Source organism: Seriola aureovittata, chromosome 6 (genome assembly GCF_021018895.1).
Source record: "Seriola aureovittata isolate HTS-2021-v1 ecotype China chromosome 6, ASM2101889v1, whole genome shotgun sequence".
In the NCBI taxonomy this organism is placed as follows: domain Eukaryota; kingdom Metazoa; phylum Chordata; class Actinopteri; order Carangiformes; family Carangidae; genus Seriola; species Seriola aureovittata.
In genome coordinates, this window is record NC_079369.1 from 2,997,809 (window position 1) to 3,022,530 (window position 24,722).

Here is a 24,722-nt window from a genome sequence, read left to right on the forward strand (position 1 = left end):
CATCTGTACAGACATTATAACGTAAATATATAAATATATAAACTTACTTGAGACTCATGAACACTTCTCCACAGGTTGTCCTGTCCCGTCCCCGCGCTCTTACTCAATTTCCCTCATGGCTCCCCGGTTCGCCAAACATAAATAATAATTTAAATGGCTGTTTCCCTTGTACAGTTCTAATAGAGCTCCGTTGATTTGCCGGTCCAGTGAGAGAGAGTGACAGGAAATGACATCAAGTTGAAGTTATAAATATAAATAATGTTATAATAAACTTCCGGGGGCAGGAGCCCCATAACCCCCCCTGCCTATGCTAAGCGAGACCTTTTTTTCTTTGATATAGTAACTGTATGTAGGTATGCATACAAAACGCATTGGTATGTTCAAGTAAATTATTTATCATTATTATTCATAAATTCTGATGGCTCAGTTCATGGGTGAGAGATTGGGAGGGAGGGAGGAAAGTTGTTTCAAGGAAGACTTAAAAAATATATACAAACCACTTCAAAATAAAAAAAAAAAGAAAGAAAGGGAAACAACAAGAAACAACTGTACTTCTTATTGGGTAAATGAAACGTATTGTTTCCACAGAGGAATAGTGTTTATCACTGGCGCGTTTCTGTATTTCTTTTTTTTTTTTTTAATTTGGAAGTTTGAAGTTTAATTTTTAAATTTTTTTTTTATTTAAATTGGAAATTTTCACAAACAATCACACAAATCAGTTCTTAAATAAAATAAACGGGAAAAAAACTCAATAAAAAAAAGAAAAATACATAAATTAACAAAGGACAAATGTAAAATTTGAGTAACAGACTAATTCAGACATTTCAGAATATATATTAACTGCTGACATGGATTTCTTGTTTGTTATCAATTTAAATAACGTTCAGTATCAATTATAAACTATTTAAATGACTGAATTGAGAAGAAATTTCGCCTTATGAATATGAAATTTCCCCAGTAAAATGAAAAAGAAAGGTTGCGTTTCTTTATTTCTGTGGGTCGCGGAGGGGCGGCGTGATGTTTGACATTCTCGCGCTGCATGCCGGGATACATGGCGCTCTTGTTTACAAGATGGTAGAGGAGCAAATCTCGCTCTGACTCGCAACAAACCAAAGTCGCATGACTCCCTAACGTTGCCTCACAGGAGCTTTATTTACGTGTCGACGACAAACTGAAGCAGTTTGAGACGGAGCTACGGAGGCTCGGTGGACTGAATTATTTCTCAAACAGCCGCTGTCTCACTAACGGAAGAGATTTGTTTTTATTTTTTTAATTTTTTGCACAGTCACTGACAGAGACGGGGACTATCCTTCACATCACAGGTCGGTACACGAGGCTGTTGGAGCCGTGACACTGATTTTAAACGTTGTCTCACACCTTGTTCACTTCGTTACCGTGTTTGATGATAAACTAGCAAGAGGCGGTGAAAGTGTCGAAGCGACGTGAGCAGCTCAAACCATTAAAAAAAACCAGCTCAGTTTGACAGCTCGTGGTCAGCTGACGGGTTTCTGCAATAACATGTTGATGGTGAAATGTGGCTAATAAATGTGATTTTAACCAGGGTTATTACACTGATAAGTAACAGCTCTTTTTTCGTCCTTTACGTTGTGTTTTTTTTAATGTGTTTATTGTTTATTGTTTTTTTTTTTTGTTTCCTGCTATATTTTAGAATTACAGTTTATTACTAGATATAAATTTGCAGTTCTTTACTGTATATTTGTAAATTTACAACATAATACTGGTCACAGTTTTGTTAGTAAATTGGTCATTTGGTTGTTAGTGTTTGCAGACAGATGTTTTTAACTTAATTTCTTGGGATAATAGATTATGTGGTTGTTATTAAATCTGTCAAATAATTTCCCTCTCCAATGGAGGAGGGTAGAGTTTATTAAAATCACACACTGGAGCCCAGCTGATTTTACCGGTTAGTGTAATTGTTACCAGTATGTGTCAATTAGTAAGAGAAATTTGTCCACACTTACTTTTTAAACTGTAAAGCGTCAGACTTGATACCAATCTAGTCCAGCGCTCTTAAAAACAATTAAACAATATTACAAATAATATTATATAACAGAATTTTGTTTGTGATCAATACAGTAGTTCATCAGTAGTGTCACTCTGAAAATTACTCTTGTTTGCGGAGAACCTAAAGATCAGTTGACTAATTTATTCTTTTATTATAGTAAACATCACTGTTAAACTTTCAGAGGACCGTCCTTTGGGCCTGCAGGAGGACACCTGAATCCAGCCGAATGTAAGACACTCTGTTAGGACTTGCACTCAAGTAGTTATTCTAGTAGCTAAACTAATTTACATGCAATTAGTTAAACTAATATTTCATTTAGGGGTGGCACCCTTTGATGTTCTTTATCTGTAGTTCCTGTCCATGTGTCATTATGTCTTAGCCTTTTGAAATAAAATATAAATATGTGCTTGTTCAGTATTCAGCTCCGTAGGGTTGCAAAACGTATTAGACATATTTATTATTACCTGCAAAGCAAATATCTGTTCATGCTTTTTGCTAAACAATGATGACACCAAATCATCAATCTGACTTCCTGTTTGAATGTCTTACACAGGAACAGAGCGACTGCAAAGCATCTAATTGAGCGCTACTTTCAGCAGTTAACTGAAGGCTGTGGAAATGGCAACTGCACGAATGAGTTTTGCGCATCGTGTTGTGATTTTCGACCTTTGGATAACAATTCAGCAGCTGCCAAAGCGCTTGAGCTGTTTAAGATTAATGCCAAACTCTGTCCTCACCCCTCCAAGAGAGAATCCTATCCAGACTCCAGTGCTGAGGAAAACACGCAACTGGACAATAAGATGAGTGATATGGACCTTAGTCCCAACAAGGAGGACATCTCAGGTACTGCAGAACTGACTGATTCTTATGGACTCTGACTTTGATTTAGCTCTCTCTCTTTCTCTTTATTCACTTTTCAATGCGCTGTTTTGTTGCAGATGTTCATTACCTCACAGAGAACACTGTGTGTATGATCCTGAGTTCCTGCGAGGAGGAAGGGGACTACTCCGCTCTCATCCGCATCATCGGCAAGGTTTTCTCCAATTCAGAAGCCCTGGTGAAGAGTTTTAGGAAGGATGAACCAAACCGTACAAAAAACCTGGACTCTTTCACACCAACAGATGATAAGCAGAGTGAGCAACCCTCGGAGAAGATGGGTGCCTCCTCTGCAGCTTCATTACCGAATGAGTCTCCCACTGAAATGTTAGACCCCTGTGAGGTTACTGTGGACATCAACGCCGTGAGGAGAGTCTACGACAAACTTCTATCCATCGAGCAGGTGGAGGCAGCTCTTGTGAACGCACTCGTTTACCTCACCCCAAATATGGAACTTGACCTGGACTACCTCGATGTGTACGAGACAAACCCCGATTACCTGAACATTTTCATCATCATGATGGAGAACAGTAACCTTCACAGTCCAGAGTACCTTGAAGTGGCGATGCCACAGTTCTGCAAGGCAATGAGCAAACTGCCCGTGACTGCACTCGCAAGACTGTCAAAGCTCTGGTCATCGTACGGTCTCCGACACATCCGCCGTATAATGGAGACCTTCCAACAGCTCATCACTTTCACAGTCATCAGCAACGACTATGACGGTGAAAATCTGGTGAATGACGACGAGACTGTGGTGGCTGCAACCCAGTGTTTAAAGGTCGTCTTCTATGCAAGTATCCTTGGCGGTGAAGTGGATGTCGAGCACAATGAGGAGGATGAGGATGACTCCGAGTCCGATGAGCTCACCCTGCATGAGCTGCTAGGTGAGGAGCGGCTCTATAAGAAGGGACCTCGGGTCGATCCTCTGGAGAAAGAACTGGGAGTTCGGCCTGTAGACTGCATAAAACCCCTCATCCCCTTTGAGGATTTTATTAACGAGTCAGTGAACGACGTAGTGGAGATGGACAAAGATTTCACCTTCTTCAAGGTCAATGCCGAGACTAAGTTTTCTTTTCAGAGCTGCCCCTTCATCCTCAACGTCATCACCAAGAACCAAGGACTTTACTATGACAACAGGATCAGGATGTACAGCGAGCGTCGCCTCACCGCCCTTTACAGCATGGTTCAGGGCCAGCAGCCCAACCCCTATCTCAAGCTCAAAGTTCGGAGAGATCACATCATTGATGACGCCCTCGTCAGGGTGAGTCGCAACACGCTACGTTACCTTATCGTCGCATTGAGTCGAAGTGACTTAGTCCCTCTGTGTTTTTCCGTTCATTTAATCCCCTCTGTTGCAGCTGGAGATGATCTCCATGGAGAATCCATCCGACCTGAAGAAGCAGCTGTTTGTTGAGTTTGAGGGGGAGCAAGGCGTAGACGAAGGAGGAGTTTCAAAGGAGTTTTTTCAGTTGGTCCTGGAGGAAATTTTCAATCTCGACATAGGTGAGACAATTCTAGTGTTTACATTTGCTTGTATCCCTGTTTTATATCATATTTAAGTAATAGTTTAACATTCAGGAAACCTAGCTTTGAGAGGGTTTATACCTCTCGGTCTGTTAGCTATGAAGCTACAGAACTGGAGACAGTTAGCTTAGCTTAGCACAAGGACCGGAACTGGCGGAAACAGCTAGCCTGGCTCTGCCCGAGGGTAACAAAATCCACCTGCCATCACCTGTAATCACACTATTAACGCACACATTAATAGTGTGATTAATAGTGTGATAGTGTGATCGCTGGTTAACACACGATATCTCCATCGTTACATCTGTACAAAAACCAAAGAACGACAATTCGTGGTTTTACGAGGGGATGTTTGTTGCACTGTTTCTTGGCCGAGAGGTTGCATGGGAAGAAACAAGATATAACATGTTAATTATTGAGCTTCAGACATGCTGGTAGGTGGATTGTGTTACTGTCGGTCAGTGCCAGCCTGTTTCCCCATTTCCAGTCTTTATTCGAAATGTCTTTCTTAATTGATTTTTAGGGCACAGATCTGAGAGTCGCATCAATCTTCTCACAAACTGAATAAGTGTATTTCTAACTGTTTCATTTTTCCTCTTACACTTTGATTTTCTGAACAGGAATGTTCACGTACGACGACGACACAAAGCTTTTCTGGTTTAATTCGTCCTCACTTGAGACCGAAGCTCAGTACACCCTCATTGGAATCGTCCTGGGGCTCGCCATCTACAACAACTGCATCCTGGACGTCCATTTCCCCATGGTTGTCTACAGGAAACTGTTGGGCAAGAGAGGGACCTACTTGGACCTGTCAGACTCACATCCAGTATAGTAACTTTCTCCGAAGTTAATATACAGTGAAAGACTATACATCAGTCCTGTATTTCCAAAATGTTGTGCATGTTCTAGATTTTACTGGTAAAATAATGATAACCATGCCGCAGTTTTTCGAGTTGCTGGAAGAAAATCACAATCATAACTCCAGATATTCTGTTGCTGTGTTTTCACTGTGGCACTTCTTTCTCCCATTGCAGGCTCTCTACCAAAGTCTGAAGAGATTGCTTGAATATACTGGCAACGTGGAGGAAGACATGACGCTCACCTTCCAGATCTCACACACAGACCTGTTCGGGAACCCAATATTATATGACCTGAAGGAACAGGGAGACCAGATCCCTGTTACCAAGGAGAACAGACAGGTGAAATCTGTTGGTGTTTAAAGCGAGTCTATGGACTTTTTGTTGACAGTGGCTGCACAATTACAAGATAATGATTTAAAAGCTAAAATTTAGTGTAAGGTCAGGAACACACTGGATGCTCTGCGTGTGTTTGGCGGCTGCAGATCGTCTCTCTTTGCATTTCAGCCCCCATGTTAACGGTTAGAGCGGACACACTGCATGTGTGATGCATTGCATGATCTAGAGATTCAGCGTCTCGCCTATTTTTCACACGTGACGTGCAGTTCCCAGTAAAAATACGTCATATTGACATCATACCAGCAACATTACATAGAATTGACTATCAGATTTAACTATCAAATTAATTTATAATGACAAGAAATCCAACATTCGAGTAGCCTGCAAACTCTAACTCTAAGAAGAAAGATAGAGGTGGCAGTAGCAGCGACGCAGCAGACATGAACACGCAAAGTTACAGTTTTCCTGACCACATTTTATAAAAAGCAAAGAAGCAATAACTGACGCATTTTCCTCCTTTGATTGAATTGATTTCACAGCTCAAAATCATGTAATACAACTGTCATTTCATCTTCTTTACTCACAAAATAGACTGACTCACTGTTGTAAAGTAAACGATGATGCTTCTCTGTATATTTAAAGGTGTTTTTGTAATTCACATCTATAATTCACAGGAGTTTGTGGACCTGTATGCTGAGTACATACTGAACAAGAGCATGGAGCGACAGTTCAGAGCCTTTAAAAAAGGTTTCCTAATGGTCACAAATGAGTCCCCACTGAAATACTTGTTTAGACCAGAGGAAGTAGAGCTGCTTATCTGCGGAAGCAGGGTGAGGAAGCCAACACTAATTTTGATTTTGGTTGCTTTATTGTAGCCAGTGTTTTCATGACTTACAGAGAGATCTCTTGTGATTTCACAGAAACTTGACTTTGAAGCACTTGAAAAGACCACAGAGTACGATGGAGGTTACAGCAAAGATAGTCAAGTTATCAAGTAAGTCCTAAGTCATAATTCAAATTGACACAGATTTGATAGGTCAAGATCAGTGCTGTATAAAGTTTCTCTTCTGCTTTCTGCCCACAGAGATTTCTGGGAAACAATTCACTCATTTGGAGAGGAGCAGAAGAGGTTGTTTCTTCAGTTTACCACCGGCACAGACAGAGCACCAGTTGGCGGGCTCGGGAAATTAAAAATGATCATCGCCAAGAACGGCTCAGACACAGACAGGTACCAAACTTTATTATTTATTTATTTATTTATTCCATTGGCTCTAAAAAGACAAAAGAAGAGGACGGTCAGCTTTAATTTGAGGTTTTATTTATACATTCTCGGCCACAATAGTTGAAATACACCTGTAGCTTTACAGTTTTCTACTTCTTTGTTTGCGTGTCCTTGTGTCAGTCGGAGTGTGCTCGAACCCTCTTGTGAAGCTCATCTCAGGTCAGATTTACACTGTGCGATCGTTCGGCTGTTTCTGAGATGCAAGTTGACAATCATGAGAGAAACGTGTTTAAAATCTTTGCACATCGATTCCAAAGGTCGCACTTTTGAGACGACGGGTTTCTCACACAAAGACGTTTGTGGTGCTCAGGAGAAGAACAAATGAGAAGCAAACTGTAAAGCATTTTGGATAAAAGCAGACATCTACCATTTAGTGCAGGGTTTTTACTCTCATCCTTTCTTTTCAGGTTACCAACCTCTCACACCTGCTTTAATGCTCTGCTGCTCCCAGAATACTCCTCCAAAGAAAAACTGAAAGAGAGACTCCTCAAGGCCATCACTTACGCCAAAGGATTCGGGATGCTGTGACAGATCCACAAGGGAACGTTTTTCTGACCACATTTTAACAAATTTAAAAAAATTAAAAAAAGGGAGTATTATAAACACGCAGAGGGAAACGCCATGAAACAAAATGCTGCAGTAACCCGGTGCCTAACCAACCTCTACCAGTCAGACTCCACTGTCAGCCTTTCACTCTGAGGCCTCACTTCCTCTGAGAGTCACCTTCATATACATTAGATTTCCCCAAAGAGTTTTAACACGGCACTTCGATTAGTTAATTTTTTATTTTCACATGTTTTGTTTCCGAGCAAACATTAAAAAATGAATTAGTGAAAACTGTGAAAGTGTACTTACACACAGGATTTTAGTGAATGCCAGCACATGCATTATATTTGTTGATTTAGATTGACTTGTTTTTGCAGTTAGTAGCAGTAATCAGTCCTCAGGCCATCTTTCCACCACTGAGTGGACTGGGCATAATGGTGCTTCTCGGTCATGATTGTCATGGTGATTATAATGAGGTGAAGCCTACTACTAATCCACATAGCCTCACTCACGAGCTTATATTTAAACTTCCCTGTTGGTGCGAAGACGAACTCACCTCTAACCTAAAGGTTATTTTAAAGTATTTCTGTGTTTTGTGCCTCTTGTGTTACATTTTAAATGAATACTGTGTGTTGTGAAACGGTGAACCCCAGCAGACGGCGTGGTTTCGATAGCTTGCAGGGGTTTTTCAGAATGTGTTCACTGATTGGTCGGTTCAGATTTTCACAACCTGAAAAAAGGTTTTGTTTTTTTTTGTTTTTTTTTTCTTCTTCTTCTCTTTGTTCGCCGTAAAGTGTTGCTGATTGCACATTACTAAGTGCAGTCCCCATATGTGCAATGCCTGTATGAGGAAAAAGAGTCACATGAAATGTTTTATTTGGCCAAATATCTCAGGTACATAAAGAATGTGCAGATAATGTGAAACTCTTCTGTAAAGCAACAATTATGCAAGGTGAATAAAGGTGAAAAAAATCCATAAACTTTGTCTAAAATATACATTAAAGGAATTTCTATTAACATCATGATTACAGATAACTCAAAGCTGTTGTAGTCGATATTTTTTTACAGTAGAAATACATCACATGACGATGCGTAATGTGGAAGGGGTCGATCTTATTGACGAACCCTCAGAGAATTATCCCTGGACTCTGCGGTTCGCCTCCACTCTACAGAGCTTTCAAGTCATTGTTATTTTCTGCCTCACAAATTAATTGTTTGGATTCTTTAACACCCACTGGAACACTTCCTGCCAAAGAGCAGACCGGCAAGATTAGAGACTAGCTGGGTGAACATGGTGGAGAACTTGTAGCAGCTAAAAAAGCAGATGGTTCCCTCGAGAGGAGAATATTGGACTTGTACTCGTCGCTAACGATGCTTCATATCGGCTGAATGTGTAAACAGGCAACTGCTCACTAACGAGTTCGCCATCGCTGGAATAAAGTCAGTGTTGGACAAAACAAATAAATAAGTCATTGATTGCAGGTTCTTAGGCCTTGAAAATGTATTTGTCAATCACATTCTTACTTTGACAAAAAAAGTCTTGATTTAAAAATAAAACTTTCTGCCAAAGTTAGAACACTTTTGCTTTTAGATGTTTTTTTGTTTATTGATATTTGTACTTGTGCGATAAAGTACAATATTTCCAAGTTGGTGGTTTGTTTTCACCACTGTCAATCAAACCAGATCAAACCACAACCACACAGTCCAAATGAAGCTAATTAACTGAACTTTTAACTTTTCAAAATTCAGTCGTCTATATTTATTGTTATACAGGAAATACTTGCTGGGGAAACAAAGTGTCTTGATTCTCTCACCGCTGCAAAAGTTTCCTTTTTCCTTCATTATGACAACATAAACACCTACTGTAAGGCATAAATGTTACATTAATGTTTTAATGTTTATTCACATTTAACATTGCAGACTTACAACCGATAGTGTATGTTGACAATAACTTATAAACATAACTGGCATTTGGGTTTATTTTGTACATTCATATACAGTCAATCAAATGGATATTTCCGTTGCAGTATTGCAATAAGAGTTTGATTCATAAAAGAAGAAATTCCTTATTATACGCAGACACGAGTGATCAACATACTCAAGTTTCATGACAACATGAAATTAGCTGTCGAGGATAGCATGCACACAAATATATATATATTTGCTGCATACACTGTACACAATTTGACACAAGGAAGATAATAAACAGGATGTATAAATAGATATAAACATGGGCCTTTAAAAAGTGTCACTGTACTGTTCTAAATGAAAAATCCCTTCATTTACAGTCAAGTCCTCGGGCGTCTCTCACGTTACTGGACTTTTTTGTCTTTGTCAGCCATCACTTCAGTCAAGTCCTCTGGTCGTACGGATTTCACTTTGGACTCCATGTCGGTGATCCTCTGCTTCAACCTCGTCTGGCTGGAGGTGAACTGTGCCATCAGCTGGGCAAACTTGGTCTGTGTTACTTCCAGGTTGTCCTGCAGTTTGGTGATCTTTTCCTCAAGGTCTTTGGGGTCGGCGCCAGCGTTGGCGATCGCCTCGTCAATCAGGTTGTCTTTCATCAGAATGGCTTTCCCCTTCTCCTCCAGCGCTTTCTTGGCGTCCGGATACTCAGTGAGCGCTTCCATCAAGTCGTCTTTGGATAGGGCAAAGAGATCGGAATAACCTACACTTCTAATGTTGGCCGTTCTCCTGTTGCCTGCCTTACTGCCTTTGATTCCCAAGATACTAATTTCCCCAAAGTACGCGCCGTCACTGAGCACCACAAACTGAGTGACGCCATCATCTGCCACCACCGCTAGCTTCCCTTCCTTGATGATGTACATCTCCCTGCCAATATCCCCCTTCTTACAGATGTAATCTCCAGGGCTGAACACCTGTGGCTGCAGCTTAAGCACCAATTCAATCAGGAGACCGGCTTCACAATCCTGGAAAATACGCACTTTTTTCAGCGTATCCAAATGGACGTTGATGGCAATCTCAGCCTTGAGCTTGTCGGGGAGGTTCTTCAACACTTCCTTCTCATCACAGGTCTTTTTCTCCGTCCAGAGGTAGTCGAACCACTTGATGACCCTGGCCTCCAGGTCTTTGGTGACCTTTCGAAACTGCATGTACTGCTTTATAGAGTCAATCTTTGCCTGGAACTCTGCACGAGAGGCGTTCATGTTGGAGATCATGGCACCAACGTTACCGACGATACTAGCAAAGATCAGGACACCGGTGAGGAAGTCGGCAATGACGAAGAGGTATTCAATATCCTTGACTGGCGGAGGGGTCTCTCCGATGGTGGTGAGGGTCAGTGTGGACCAGTACAGGGAGTAGATGTACTTTCTGGCCAAGCGGCCGTGCTCTGGGTGGCTGATATTGGGATACACCCAAGTGTCGGTTCCAAAACCAATGGTTTTCGAAATGGCAAAGAATACACAAGCATTCCAGTGGATAATAATGAGGATATAAAGTACGAGATTGCTGATTCGGAACATGTTCGGGAAGCTGGTTCTGGTTTCAGTCCGCTCAAAGAACTCAAAAAGCCTCGGCATTTTGCAAAGACGGTTGAATCTGAACTCCGGGTTGTTGAATCCGAATTTCAGAAACAGCAGATCGGTGGGTATCATTGAAATGACATCGTACTTGAACTGAGATGTTGTTCTGTAATTATCTCTCAGTTTCTTGGAGTCTTTCACCAGCAGGCCTTGCTCCAAGTAACCTGAGGGACAAACGTAAAAAAAAAATTAGGAGCCAAATTTACAAACTGCACAGACACTGATTTGTGAATATGATTTCTGTCTTATTTTTTTAAGAATCCAACCTGTTCTTGCTCTGACGAACGTGTCACCGTAGTAGATGATGTCCGAGGCGTAGTCCAGGAATATCCAGAGGTGTGTATACGAGTTCTGGAGTTCATTAAAACAGGCTCTGGAAGACGAGGATAAAGCTTTTTCAACTTTTGTGAACATCCCACTGAGTGAAGAATACATTTTAAAGCATGTTAAATGGACAATACCTTGTTACGATCATGATCAGGTTATAAAATACTGGGCCTGCGATGACGGTCAGCCATTTGTAGTATTGGTCTGCAGCTGGATCCATAATCCAGATTTCTTTCCTAGGGAAACAACTTAAAATTTATTGATGTCACAAGACTTAATTATTTTGACACAAATATGAAACAACAGACGTGTTTTCTGTAATTAATTTATTTCAGTCTCAAGAGACTTACACTACCTACTGGTCTACTTACGGGGGCTCCTCTTTCTTTTTCTCATCTTTCTTATCATCTTTCTTCTCATCTTTCTTCTCGTCCTTCTTCTCGTCCTTCTTTTCCTCGTCTTTTTTCTCGTCTTTTTTCTCCTCTTCCTTTTTCTCCTCTTTTTTAATCTCGTCTTTTTTGTCCTCTTTTTTGCTATGGGGTCACAAGTTTAGTTTTTATGTGAGAAAGGACAGCGGCGGTCTACGAAGGACTCGTCTACCAGACTACACGGAGGGGAATCTACTGGAGGGTCCACGGTTTTTGGGTTCAAGACATTGTTGGAAGATCTGGTGCAGGTCATACATCATCTGTCCAGCAGATGGCATCATAGCACAGGCAAGTTTCCGTGGCCTTGTTCGGTTTACAACTTAAAATCAGTATAACCCACATCATAACTTCACTCAAGCAAGCAAAGGGACAGGGTTTTATTCTGTCTACTGCAGGAGGGAAAGTCAAAAAGGAATGTAGGATTGGAAGATGTGGTTTCAAGGATTTCTCTATGCTATTAGCTATGCTGTTTCCTGTGAGATATAGAGATATAGTTTACACACTTACTCGTCTGTGTTGTTGCAGTTATTCATGTTGTAAGCAGCTAGCGGCCACTTACTGGCAAGAATTTGGGAAGAGATAAAGGACACAAGTTTTTGCACAGTGAACCTTAAAGTGTCAGACATTAAAGCTCTTGAAGACGCGATGAGATGAAAAATACAATCCTGTGTCCGTGTGTTGAATATTCATCCGTATTTTGTAACATGATAAATGTAGAGATGAAAAATGAGCATTTTTTTATTTCTTCCTCTTTTCTCATCCTGTGACAATATTTTCAGATGACTCATCTCTGGGACGTTTACGTTGACCGCACTTGACCGTTAGCTCGTGGTTAGCTAGCAGAGCAACATCACAGTAGGTGTGAGGTTGATTTTTTAGCTAGAAAAAACTCACATTTTCCAAAGAATGCAGTTGAAGTCTTATTTATTAATCTCACCCTCATCCTCCTTCTCGTGATCCGGGTGGGTGAGGGATGTTTGTGTGGAGGCCAAATGGAAATACAGGGTCCACTTGGTCTCAGACCTTTGAACCCTTCTGTATCTTACATTACTGAAGCTAAAGATGCCGATGATCTTTTTCCATTTCCATTCTGCCCAGTTTTACTTGTCAAAGCTTTGAAGGGATTGATTGTTACACATGTATTTGCTGATTAATTATCCCGTTTTGTGTCCAGTACTTACTTTCTCTTGCAGAGCGTGTCGTTGTGACCCACAGACTGGGCATTGCTCTCTCGACTGTGGATGTCTTTGAGCTCGGGGCCTCTGAAGCGCTCCAGGAAAGAGTCGTGCCTCTGTGTCTCGGGCTTCATTCTGTGAGACGCCCAGTTTCGCAGCATGAAGAAGAAGTAAGAAAGCCTAGAGGGTCAGCGGGAGGTAAGAGGGTACAAGGTGACTAGGCTAGGAAGTAACTATGTCATCCCATCTCCCAGAATATGTAAACAACGGCGATGGACAAAGTATTCAGACCCTACACGTCACTAAATGTACCAGTACAGAAGATGCAGTATATTATCATGTGTTACATTATTAAATTGTTAATAGTATTGCATCAATGTGTAAGCAGAATTTTACTGTTGTAGCTGCTCATGGTGGAGACAGTTTAAAGTACTTTATATACAGGTTGATAGTCCACCGGGTTCCCAACGTAAGGCTCGATCTCGTCCCAAGGGTCAACTTAAACGCCAAACTTAAAAGACTCTAGAAGCTTCAGTCAAAAGCGTATGTAACATTAATCTTTAATCATTGTGTATAATCTGGAATGTAACTAGAAACTAAAGCTGCCAAATGTGGAGAAAAAAATTACCAAATTTAATTCTGAAATATAATGGAGGTGGTGGAAGTGGAATAACTACTCTAACTACCAGTTGTTCACTAGTAACTACTACTCTAAAATATTACTACAGACGTTTACCTGGCCATTGCCCCAGCACCTGTAAATGAGTCCCTGTGGGACTGTGAAGATAGCGCTGTTTCAGAGTTGTCTTCACGAAGAGAGTGAGCTCTGGAAGACAGCAGGTTGGAAAAAGTGTCATGTGACATGCTGAAGCTGATGCTACGCAAACTGCATGAAGCAACTTCCAAGCGATTAAATTCTACTTTGTCAAACGTGCAGGATGTGTTGTCAGGTGTCAGAAAGGTTAAAGGGCAATATGCAACAACAATGCAGAAGCCACTGATAAAGTAGGAATGAAGTCAAGTTAGTTCCCGCCTGCAATATGAGCAGATCATGAGTGTGAACTGAGTTTAGAGGTGATGTCAGACCTGCTGTCCCCATTTTCAATGACCGCGAGCTCGTCATCGTGTGTGTTGGTGGACAACCGCTGCCTGGTTGAAAAGGAGTTTTCTGCCATGTTGTGGTGTCTGGCTGAGCTGACCTGCAACACACAGGTGCAGAGATAAAAAAAACACACTGTAAGACCGACGCATCATGACACACACTTCAGATCATACACGCCACAAGTCACCCATCACAACCATGAATGCGCCTCATGACAGCCGTTGTTGATGTGTTTACTGAACTACACTTTTCACTGTCCGTCTGAGACCTAAAAATACATGGTCATTATGTCCTTAACACTAAACAGGATCAGTGCCCTCTCTCTGTGAACGATCAGCTGCTTTTTAAAATAACTAAGCTATGGCTTACAGGTGGACTGTCGCTGCTATGTTCGGTCGTGTATACGGCGGGTTAAGTCTATTAGGTCGCCACTTAAAGAACAGGTACAGGTGTACGTGGCTGAGGGCAGGTACTCTCTTCAGGTCTGGGTACAGTGTGGAGAAAACAGCCACATCAACAATGTGTAAAGTCCCCAAGAACTGCATTTAAAAAATATTATTTTCATGTTTTGATCAATTTCAGCTGAAAATTTCTGCCAAATTAAAACATTAAAAATGTAACACGTTAAATAAGGTCTGATTCTTTTTTTTGCCTGAAATAATAGGTTTATTTGTTTGCTGGTAAATAATGACTCACTGATCTCTGGGGAACACCAATTGTTGTAACACGTGCACACATGTGGATTAGTGCTAATACCAGGGAGTTAACCAACCCCCACTAAATTAAATCACACTGACAGAGTCACTGAGAAGCTGAGTGCTTGAGGGGTGATGAAAGGTAAAGCCCACGGTGAGTCTGCACACTGAATGTGAGTTACATTATCATCATCATTATCATCATCATCATCATCAACATCATCATCATCACCGAACCACGTTATGTTGATACACACACACACATACACACACACACACACACACTGCACGAAATCAATGTGATTCACGTCTGTGTTTTTCTACATTTTTTTCTTGCTTTCCATCATGATAAACAACAGACACACCAGCTCATTTACACTGTGGTGGAAATATCTGCCATTTAAGACATTTCTTATTCTACAGGATTGTTTTACATGATGGTTAAAATGTAGAAAAATGTTTTTTGAAAGGCTGATGTTTGATATTTCCAATCAAAATGAATCAGTCTGAATCATTTGCTGCTGGTGAGATTGTGTTTAGAATAAATGAATACACAGACATGATGCTCTGGAGAGTTCCCTGTGTGATAAACGGCACTTCCACATCAAAATCCAAGTTTAACTCTTCTTCTGTTTGTGTTTTTCCTGGAGATTAGTTGCCCTGCAGCAGCCGCGGGTCAAGACCCGCTTAAGAAGCTTGTGACTTGTGGTAAAGGTTGTGCATTCGTCAGGACACGCGCTTCCCTGATACACATGTGTCGTCGGCCACATTAAAGCCTGTCACACATGTCTAGCTGCTGGTACCGAGCCAACTGGACCTGCCTGAGGTTGTTGAAGAGGCTCAAGTCCAGCTGCCTTGGTAAAGCACAGGGTTCACATATTAAACAAGCTTAGGAAGGCACCTTGTAGCGAGGGCATGATTTATTCACTGGAAACATGACATATATATTATAACCTTATATTGTAATAGGCCTGTCAGTTTGTGGTGGCTCGGTAAGTGTAATTGCTATAACTCCACAAGTTATAAGTTGAGTTCAAATAAAAAATATTAAAGCCTTGACACCTTTAGTGGGAATTCTTTTGAGCATCTTCGACAGTTCACTTGTTGCAGCGACAGAAACGGATGTAAACGCAGGTTTTCTTGGTGAAATGCGCCACAGACTCTAATTATAGAAAAGTTTGAAACTTGCAAAGTGACTGAAGGCGGAGGACATGTACTCACCTGTCTGACGCCTTTTCACACTGAGTTTTCTGAGCCGACGGAACCGGCAGGTCCTCTCTGATTGTTTCCTGATATTTCCATCTTCCAAACAAACAACAGAATAGATTTTTTCTCCCGTGAAATTATTTTTTTTCCCCGCTCGCTTCGTCCGAGATCAGTGTCACCAAAAATATCGATGCGCGCTGTCCATGGTTAGAAGCTGCGGCTCTGCAGGATGAGGAGAGAGGAGACTGAGCTGACAGGTCCCAGATCAGACAAGGGGAGGAGTCCTGTCCATCACTGTGTCCACGACTCACAACACACACACACACACACACACACACACACACACACACACACACACACACACACACACACACACACACGGGATACTGAAGTGATGGAGAAACACATTTAAAACATGAAATATTTATAAAATGTCACATTAAAAAAACAAGTTCCTGCTCTTTTGCAGAAACCAAAGACATTTCCATTTTATTCTACTCCACTACATTTCAAAATAAAATACGCTGTTTACTTTAAATTTAGAAAGATTATAAGTTCATAAAACATAATGCGTGTTTATAGAATCAACTCCCCAACAATATAAGGTCATCAAAGTAGCTTCACCTCCACCAGCAACAACAACATTCAAATACATGTTAATAATCACTCATTAGAATCCAATAATAATATTAATAATAAAAAAAAAAAAATAATGATGATGATAATATGATACAACATTCTGGAAGGAGCCAATCTGTATTTCATGTATGTCTACTTCCTCCTGCCTGCAGAGGGATGATGAAATGATCTCTTAGATGATATTACTTTGTTTAAATACACTGAGTGGCTCAAGTACAAAAGCTGATTATGGGGGGGGGGGGGGGGGGGGGGTAGTCCCATATAACGTCACCACTGACTACAGCTTCAATAATAAAACATGTAAAGTGGCAGATCTGTTATATTGGTGAACCTAATAAAGTGTCCAGGGAGTGTATGTCACTACAGGCCTCATGTCCTGCTCTGCATAGAAAAACAGGAAGTTCTACTATTGGAGCAAATGTAACTTTGCTAAGTTGTACTTTGTTCTACTGGATAAACATCAGCATTACATTTTTGTCGAAACAGGCCGAATAAAACGACATATCCAGACGTAATGGTGCTTTTGAATGAACTGGTGGCAAGTGACTTGATGAGCAATAATGAAGATGATTAGGGCAGAGTGAGAGAGAGAGAGAGAGTGAGAGAGAGAGAGAGAGAGAGAGAGAGAGAGAGAGAGAGAGAGAGGCCTCGTTAGGTCAGAGGTCCTTCATCACAGTGTCCCGATACCACAGTACCCCCCCCCCCCCCACACTCACACACACACACACACACACACACATCACCCTATGACATAAGGTTAAAAGAGAAATCCCTTGGCAGTGTACGGAGGTGCAGCGCTAATCCCAGCTTAGACCTGAGAACCTATTTCAGCCACCGAGCGGCTCTTCACTTCAAACAATATGTCACTTCTGTGCAACAATTTTTCCTCGCGTGTGAATATTTCCATAAAGGTCACGAGCAGTCGGACGTCAGCTGCTCTCAGTCATCCACGCTCATGGCTCTGGGATGTAGTTGTTGAATTGCTCACATATTAACTGACAAGCTTTTAACAACATGATTTAAAAAAAAAAAAAAATCATCCTTTGTGATTCATATTCAACGCGCTGCTGCCAAACATGGAACTGTCTGTTTCTCCTGTTTGTGTCTGTGGTCACCTCAACTGAAGGGGAATTAACAGTATAATAGACTTTAGGCTTGTCCTCACTGAGAATGGCTTTAGGGCAATCCATTAATAGAAACAGTGTAGTGGATATACTGAAAAGGTGCTTATACCGTATACAGAGAGTCAATGGACACTAGCAGCCAGAAATAACATTTCTTTACGCCTTCTCTGAATCCTGCGTCTGATTTAAATAAACTTTGACCGAAAGTGCGACATGTCAGAGCTATTGTTGGATCTAATGCTCCTTTAAGGTGTGGGATCGTTGCTCACACCAGTTTTCACAGACTTACACACACTGCTTTTAGCCATAAGGCATGAAAAACCCCAACAGATTATTCTATTTCAGGACGCTTTTATCTGAAAGAAAATGAAAGCAGCGGTTCACCAATCACTCTCCCTTTCTCCAAAAACCTCATTAGGTTTCAGGTCTGTCTCCAGGTGCGCAGAGATCTATTGAAAGCCTCTTTACATCTCTGCCAGAAGGCACAGGGTAATTACTGCATCCTAAACCCTGGCTTTTCCCAGAGTGCACCATGACACAGTGCAGCGTTGTCTGTTTCCAAGAAGGTCAGACTCCGCATCCTCTTCATCTGTAGCTCCTCAGCCGTGCAGCCAGGAGATGTGATGCGACGAGTCTCTGATCAGCAGATCAACAGGAGATCAGTCGCAGGAAGAAGACGCCTGACACTGAATATATTGACTTTGATATAAAATCTTCTTCCTCCATTTGTGATAAATGTTTATTTCTACAATGGAAATCAAAGTTCGTCCCATCACTGTCACTGACCTCTGTCCTCCCCGCTGCTTTCTTTCCTCACCTTTCTTTTTTATTTGGTGAATATATTTTATTGGCATTTTGGGAGTTATCACAAGACTTTACAGGAAAAAACAATGACATGAAATGCTCCTATTATGTCCAGCCCCTCTCCCTCCCATCGCCTCCCCTTTAACCCTTTGGGCTCCAGGCTGCTTGGACCGGGGGTGTTGACCGGTTACTAACTGCCAGACTTCAAGACTCATTACTGGGGTACTCTGAGTGGTCTCTGTGGCTATAATCCTAATTATCTAAGAACTAAAGCCACGGAATATAAACAATCTAAACATTTAATTTTAACTTCGATTATTTGAATGTGACATGTTTATGATTGGTCAAATCAACCAGGACAAAATAAAATATTTGGGATGGAGCGGGACAATTTGGTGGAGCAGATGATTGCAAATGATTTTTCAGTTTTTATTTTATCTATTTCTTTTATTTCTTTTTGTTTGTTCGCTTTTTCTTCAGGAGAGTTTACCCTTTGTACTATTTTAAGGTTATTCACTGGACTTGAAATACTCACATTTCACCTGGTGCAACAGTGTGTTAAGTTAAACAAAATAAAAAAGAGAGCAAACATATTCCTTTCCTCTGTTGCTGTGCAGATTGGCACATCCTTGAAACGTGCTGGGAGATGTAGAGAGGTTGGAAATGTTCGTCTCTTGGTGTTGAGCTGAGAACAGCTTCAGAAACGTCTTTTAGTCCATAATAGACTTAATAACCTAAAACAAAACCAAAAAAACCCACGAAATGAAATGATTTTATAACAATAAAATAAAGGAGCAAACCATCCCACACACGTCTGTGAGGTGAAGTCAAAGCGCTAGCTGCATAATAACCAGGCCCTCAGATGTGTGTTGGCAGCAGTGAGAGTCTGAGTGGCCGTGCTGTGAGTCCTCTTGTGCTGATGATTGCACCCTGTTCATCAGATGCTGAGGATGATTAGCTGAACCTTGTCATTGTTTTATTCCAGACAGGGAGAATGATTTATCCTCCGCCGAACACTCACTCTGGGTTGCTATAACAACCTCAAGGACGACTTTGTGGCTCTTTGCCAGACAAACACAACATATACCAGACGTGAGGGAAAATCTGAAACTCTTGTCTGCTGTCACTGCGTGTGTGAGACTTTGTGTTGATTTGTTTTTTTTCTTTGTTTCATAATCCTGTAATAGTGCAGTCATTTCATCTGTAATCAGCTCCACTTATGCTGCTCCCACTTGCAATCACTTCACAGGTAAGTGTGTGTGTGTGTGTGTGTGTGTGTGTGTGCTTACCTTTAAATTACTCCTTCTCCTTTACAATCACACATGAATTACATGACTTCTACAGTGTGCGTGATTGGCTGATTGTCTCCTCTGTCGAGCGTCTCGGCTCAGACTTCATTCAGATTTAACCTGCAGCCCCCGAGTGAGGCTGCAGCACGTTCACAAAGAAATATTGCTTTTCTCTCCTGGACCATTTTTTATTTTACAGAAGACACTTTGACGTGTGACAGAAGGAACCCGACAGGTTTCAGCAATAAAACTTGAATTCCCGCCTCGTCTCGTCTCCTTCAGTCAGACAAGTGGCAGGAAATATGGTCACAATCTCCCCGTCCTGAGCTACAGCAGTGAATAATGGCCAGAAGTGTTTTTGCAGAACATTATGATGTCACTAGTGAAGTTGACCTTTTTGATCCTTTGGATATAAAATGTAATCACTTCATTTTTATCTTAGTTGTCTGAGTTAGAGTGTGTCGTAATTAAAGTATGAATTTGTGAGTAATGGCGAAAAAATGTGTTTTGTGAGGTCACAGTGTGTCAGAAGTCCTGAGATTCCCTCTAAGCGCTGCTGATATATTGCATTCACAGGAACATGAGATCACCGTGACCTTTGACCTTGGACCACCAAATTCTTATCAGTTCATCTTTGAGTCCAAGGATTGAAGAAAATCCCTCAAGGCATTACTGAGATATCGTGTTCACAACGCCTTGATTGAAATTCTTCAAATGTAGCACAAACATTCACAAGGACTCAAGGATGAACTGATTAGATTTTGGTGGCTAAAAGTTAAAGGTCAAAGGTCAAAGTCATGGTGACCTCACAAAACGTGATTTAGACCTCGTGAACGCTAAATCTCCGTAACACCTGGAGGGAATTTCTTCATCTTTGGTAAAAACGTTCACCTGGACTCAAGGACGAACTGATTACATTTTGGTGGCTAAAGGTCAAAGGTCAAGTCATTACTTAAGACTTCACAAAGCAATTATGACAAAATTTCACACAAACGGATCATAGTTTATGAATGAACTTATGAATCTGGATAAACAGAGATGTCACCTGAATCTAGTCTGAGTGGTGGAGGGATACGACCGTGAGCAGGTGATTCTAGTTTTATACACGTCACACACAGGTGCATTTCATCAAGTTATGACATCTCTAAGAAACAGAGGAATAGATGCTGATGAGAAAACATAAGAGAGTCTCAACTGCATATTTGGTAAACGGCCTTGAGAGGGTGCAGGAAGCACTGGGTGCACTGGGTGTACTGGATGTACTGGGTGCACTGGGTGCACTGGGTGTACTGGGTGTACTGGATGTACTGGGTGCACTGGGTGCACTGGGTGTACTGGGTGTACTGGGTGTACTGGGTGCACTGGGTGTACTGGATGTACTGGGTGTACTGGGTGCACCGGGTGCACTGGGTGTACTGGGTGTACTGGGTGTACTGGGTGTACTGGATGTACTGGGTGCACTGGGTGCACTGGGTGTACTGGGTGTACTGGGTGTACTGGGTGTACTGGGAGAGGCCTGTAGCGCCGCTGAACCCTTTTCCACTACACCATATATACATGTTTATATACACACAGTTGTGTACAGGTATGTAAAATTAAATGATACTGTACATAGATATAAGAAACCAGTAAATGTGAGAACAGTGTGTCCATATGTGTGTGTGTAAAATCTAATCAGCGGTTAATTACAGATGGTGATGTCTTAAAAAGGTCAAATTAATGTCATTTAAATTCAACAAAACTCTCAAACCTCAACAACCTTTAGCCCTTTATAACGCACAAAAACAGCTCCCACAACTTACATTTCATCTGCTCTATACTGACGACTTTTATTATTAGATTTTAGACAAGGAGGGAGCGAGCGTTCATGTCCCGACTGTGTACTGAAGAAAGTGTTGATGGAAGTCTTTAAGCATGGACCTAAAGTGTGTGAGCAGCTCCCATCTCTGCCCTCTGCAGGAAGCTTGAGAAATGACACTCAGCGGTTTAGCAGCGTGTCCCTTGAGGTGGTTCAGTGATGGTTGATCAGACCAGTTTTTTTTCTTTCACCGCAAACATTTGAAAGTCTCACGGCAGGAAAGGCGAAGTGCAAATAAAAACATTAGCAGTGACTCAGTTGTATATCAGTGTGTCACAGGTACAGAATGCAGAATAGCATGGCCCTGGAACAGGTACAATTATGTCATGGAGTTGTTCATTTAATTAGTGAAACATTTGAGACAAGTCAAAATGTCAGCCACTTAAGAATCTTTGATAAATGACTTTGTCTCTGAATCTGGTTTGACCTGATGACTGTGCGCGTGTCGCTGCAGGATGGACGCTCGCTTCACCGAAACTTGAAAGTGAACATTTCTGAACATGCTGTAATATGATATGTGCTGCCTTCAGGGTCAACTTCAAAGTTTGTAGGTGGTGGTTTTGACTGTTTTTCTGCAGCTTACAGCCCTCGTCCATCAGGTCACACGTTTACAGGCAACAGCAACAAACAAACAAAGAGTCCTACATCCTGACACAACCGTGGCCTAGTCCACCTTGTCTGGGTCACTGGACAAAAATGTTTTGATGAGTCTCTATTAACCCTCATTATACACAGTTTCATTATTCTCCCAGACACCCAGACACCAACCTAGAGCTCCAGAGCCACAAGAAAATGTATTTTCAAGCAAATAAATGCCAGAAATTAAATGTATATTTACATACAATACAAATATTTGCTAGTTTACCTACTTTTCTTTAATAGTGAACTCAACATCTTCTGGTTTTTGAGTGTTGGTTAGCCAATAAAAAACAATTAGAAAATAAAATTTTTCTCTATTTAAAGGCCTTTCACACTCAAATCATTTCTCATTTCCTACACAGGCCTACATGTATAGAAGAGTATGCAGGAAATGGGCTGCTGTTGTTCTGCTTTTTTAAAACTTCATTTTAAAGCCATAGTGATCCTCTGCCACTGCCTTGTCTTTGGGAAAGGTTTAACAAAATGTCATCAGATAAACATTACAGACCACTGCATCGTTCATTTCCTAAAACGTCCTTAAGTATTAAAGGTTAGTCAATGAGCCAATCAGTGGCTTCCTGCTCTTACAGCCGTGTCAATACTGTTACCTCATTATTTGAAGTAGATATGAACTACTGTGTGTAGTAATGACTAATAGCTGGGCTGGTCCTCCATGACTCATATTTCTATATTGGATATCAGAATAATGAGTGATAATAACATGATTGTCTTCTAGTTTTCATTACTTGCCACACCTGGGACACTTCCATGTTGTTAGTTGGCGCAACAAAAAAAGGGAGTTTGCAGTTTGTCAGTGATGATTGGTTGTATGTCTATTTGACACTCCCCAAATTTCCCAAAAGTTTGACAAGTAAAATCCAAAAATGCATCATTAACATCTTGTTTTCTTAGTCATTAATAGTTGAGATGTATTTCAAAAACCCTGTAACATCTAGAGAAATACAAAAAGAGAATAAGAGCAAGAGTACGTACATTTTGCCAAAACAAAACATGTTAATAGTGACATGTTGATGCCTAAAGACTTTGATGATGTATTATTTATTCAGCTCGACACACACTGACATACTTATGAGCATTTAGAGGAAGCAAAACAACGTGATTTTAAATAGTACTGTATCAAACAAACCAAAACCTGTGATCATCACTTGAGGCTGTGACTGCACCAAGAGCCAATTATTAGGAATCACTTTCCCTGGTAAAAGCAAACTGAAGGTGTTGTACTGATAATGAGAAGAGGTTTTACACCCAGCAGCAAATAGCCAACCTTTGTTACCCTTGTAATTATCAAACAAGTCATATGTTTATTAGTGTTATCTTGCTTTGAGGGCTCTTTGGTGATATGCTCTGCTGATAGTCGATTACAAAAAAATAGTCCCTCGCTCCCTCTCGGGACACATCGTTCATTTTTTCAGCACAAAACTTGAAGAGTGAAACTTGTAGAAAGTTCCTGTCACAGTGCAGGTCAACGTTGTGTTAGGCCCGAGGGCAAACTGTAGTCGACGGGGTCAGAGAGCATACAGAGCGTCCACAGAAAGGAACAAGTGACCAAACCACACCAGACACTCACCTGCCATCAGCAGCTCAGAGACAATTTCAAATATCCACAAGAACTTATCATGTTCAATGAAATCATCTCCTGTTATCTTGCTTTATCCTCGATTTCCTGCCTAAACTTCACTTGTCAACAATCATCAGGCTTTATCACTATCAACCTTTAACCATTAGCTCATTATCCTACAGCAGCCACGTGTTGTATCATTTATCTTTAATATTATATCTCTCTCTCTTTTCTATCTGAATACATTCTACATACTACGTGTCAATGTTGATACATGAGTTCCTTTGTTATCTCGCTATCTGGACTTAAGTCATGGAGATCCAATAAAATAAACATTAATGAATAAACAAAACATGACAGCCAATGGTGGATGACATATTCTTATATTTTTACTGCTTGTTGAAGTGGACGAAATTTAAACCCCTCCATTGTTTCCAACAGTATGTTATATTTTAAAAGATCATCTAATGTTTACTGTATATGTCTGCAAAGTAATCACTAACTATGTCTGTCTAATCAATATATAAGGAGTTCAATATTTCCCTCTCACATGTAGTGTAACAGAGGAATGAACTGGCAGTGAAATAGCTTAAGTGCAGTATTTGAGTAAATGTGCTGACGGTAGATACCTTACAACACTGATGAAAATTTCTCTTTAAAAATTGATACCTAAAATGTTTTTAGTAGGAATTTATTTGAATTCATTATGGAATTGTTGGACTAACAATTAGGAGTAAAAATGTCTGTTACTGTGGAGCCACAAATCTGACAAACATCTGTTAATTAGCATGAAAAAAAAAAAGCATACAATAGTACAAGAAGTTTATTTTATTAACTAATCGGTGGTAAATAAAAACACCAAACA

The 24,722-nt window shown here is 40.9% G+C and overlaps 2 protein-coding genes across 6 annotated transcripts; one reads left to right on the forward strand and one right to left on the reverse strand.

Moving 5' to 3' along the window:
* The first annotated feature begins 1,035 nt into the window (after positions 1-1,035).
* Positions 1,036-8,928, forward strand: ube3a (ubiquitin protein ligase E3A). Of its 4 annotated transcripts, none has more exons than XM_056379008.1 (11): positions 1,036-1,322; positions 2,184-2,254; positions 2,580-2,869; positions 2,965-4,163; positions 4,261-4,405; positions 5,044-5,249; positions 5,458-5,622; positions 6,294-6,449; positions 6,540-6,613; positions 6,704-6,847; positions 7,309-8,928. In XM_056379008.1, coding segments are annotated over exons 2-11 (2,502 nt in total). In that variant the 5' UTR covers positions 1,036-1,322; positions 2,184-2,252; the 3' UTR covers positions 7,430-8,928. The 4 variants fall into 4 exon arrangements, with proteins under 4 accessions (XP_056234983.1, XP_056234984.1, XP_056234986.1 ...); XM_056379009.1 differs by having other exon boundaries at positions 2,208-2,254; XM_056379011.1 differs by having other exon boundaries at positions 1,037-1,322; positions 2,773-2,869.
* A 409-nt stretch (positions 8,929-9,337) lies between these two features.
* Positions 9,338-16,140, reverse strand: cnga3a (cyclic nucleotide gated channel subunit alpha 3a). Of its 2 annotated transcripts, XM_056379014.1 has the most exons (8): positions 15,941-16,140; positions 14,009-14,121; positions 13,659-13,748; positions 12,929-13,102; positions 11,691-11,852; positions 11,454-11,555; positions 11,259-11,365; positions 9,338-11,156 (listed from the first exon to the last, which is right to left on the reverse strand). In XM_056379014.1, exons 2-8 carry the CDS (start codon positions 14,095-14,097, stop codon positions 9,760-9,762), a joined length of 2,121 nt encoding a protein of 706 aa, XP_056234989.1. In that variant the 5' UTR covers positions 14,098-14,121; positions 15,941-16,140; the 3' UTR covers positions 9,338-9,759. The 2 variants fall into 2 exon arrangements, with proteins under 2 accessions (XP_056234989.1, XP_056234988.1); XM_056379013.1 differs by lacking the exon at positions 11,691-11,852 and having other exon boundaries at positions 9,339-11,156.
* Positions 16,141-24,722: the final 8,582 nt, after the last annotated feature.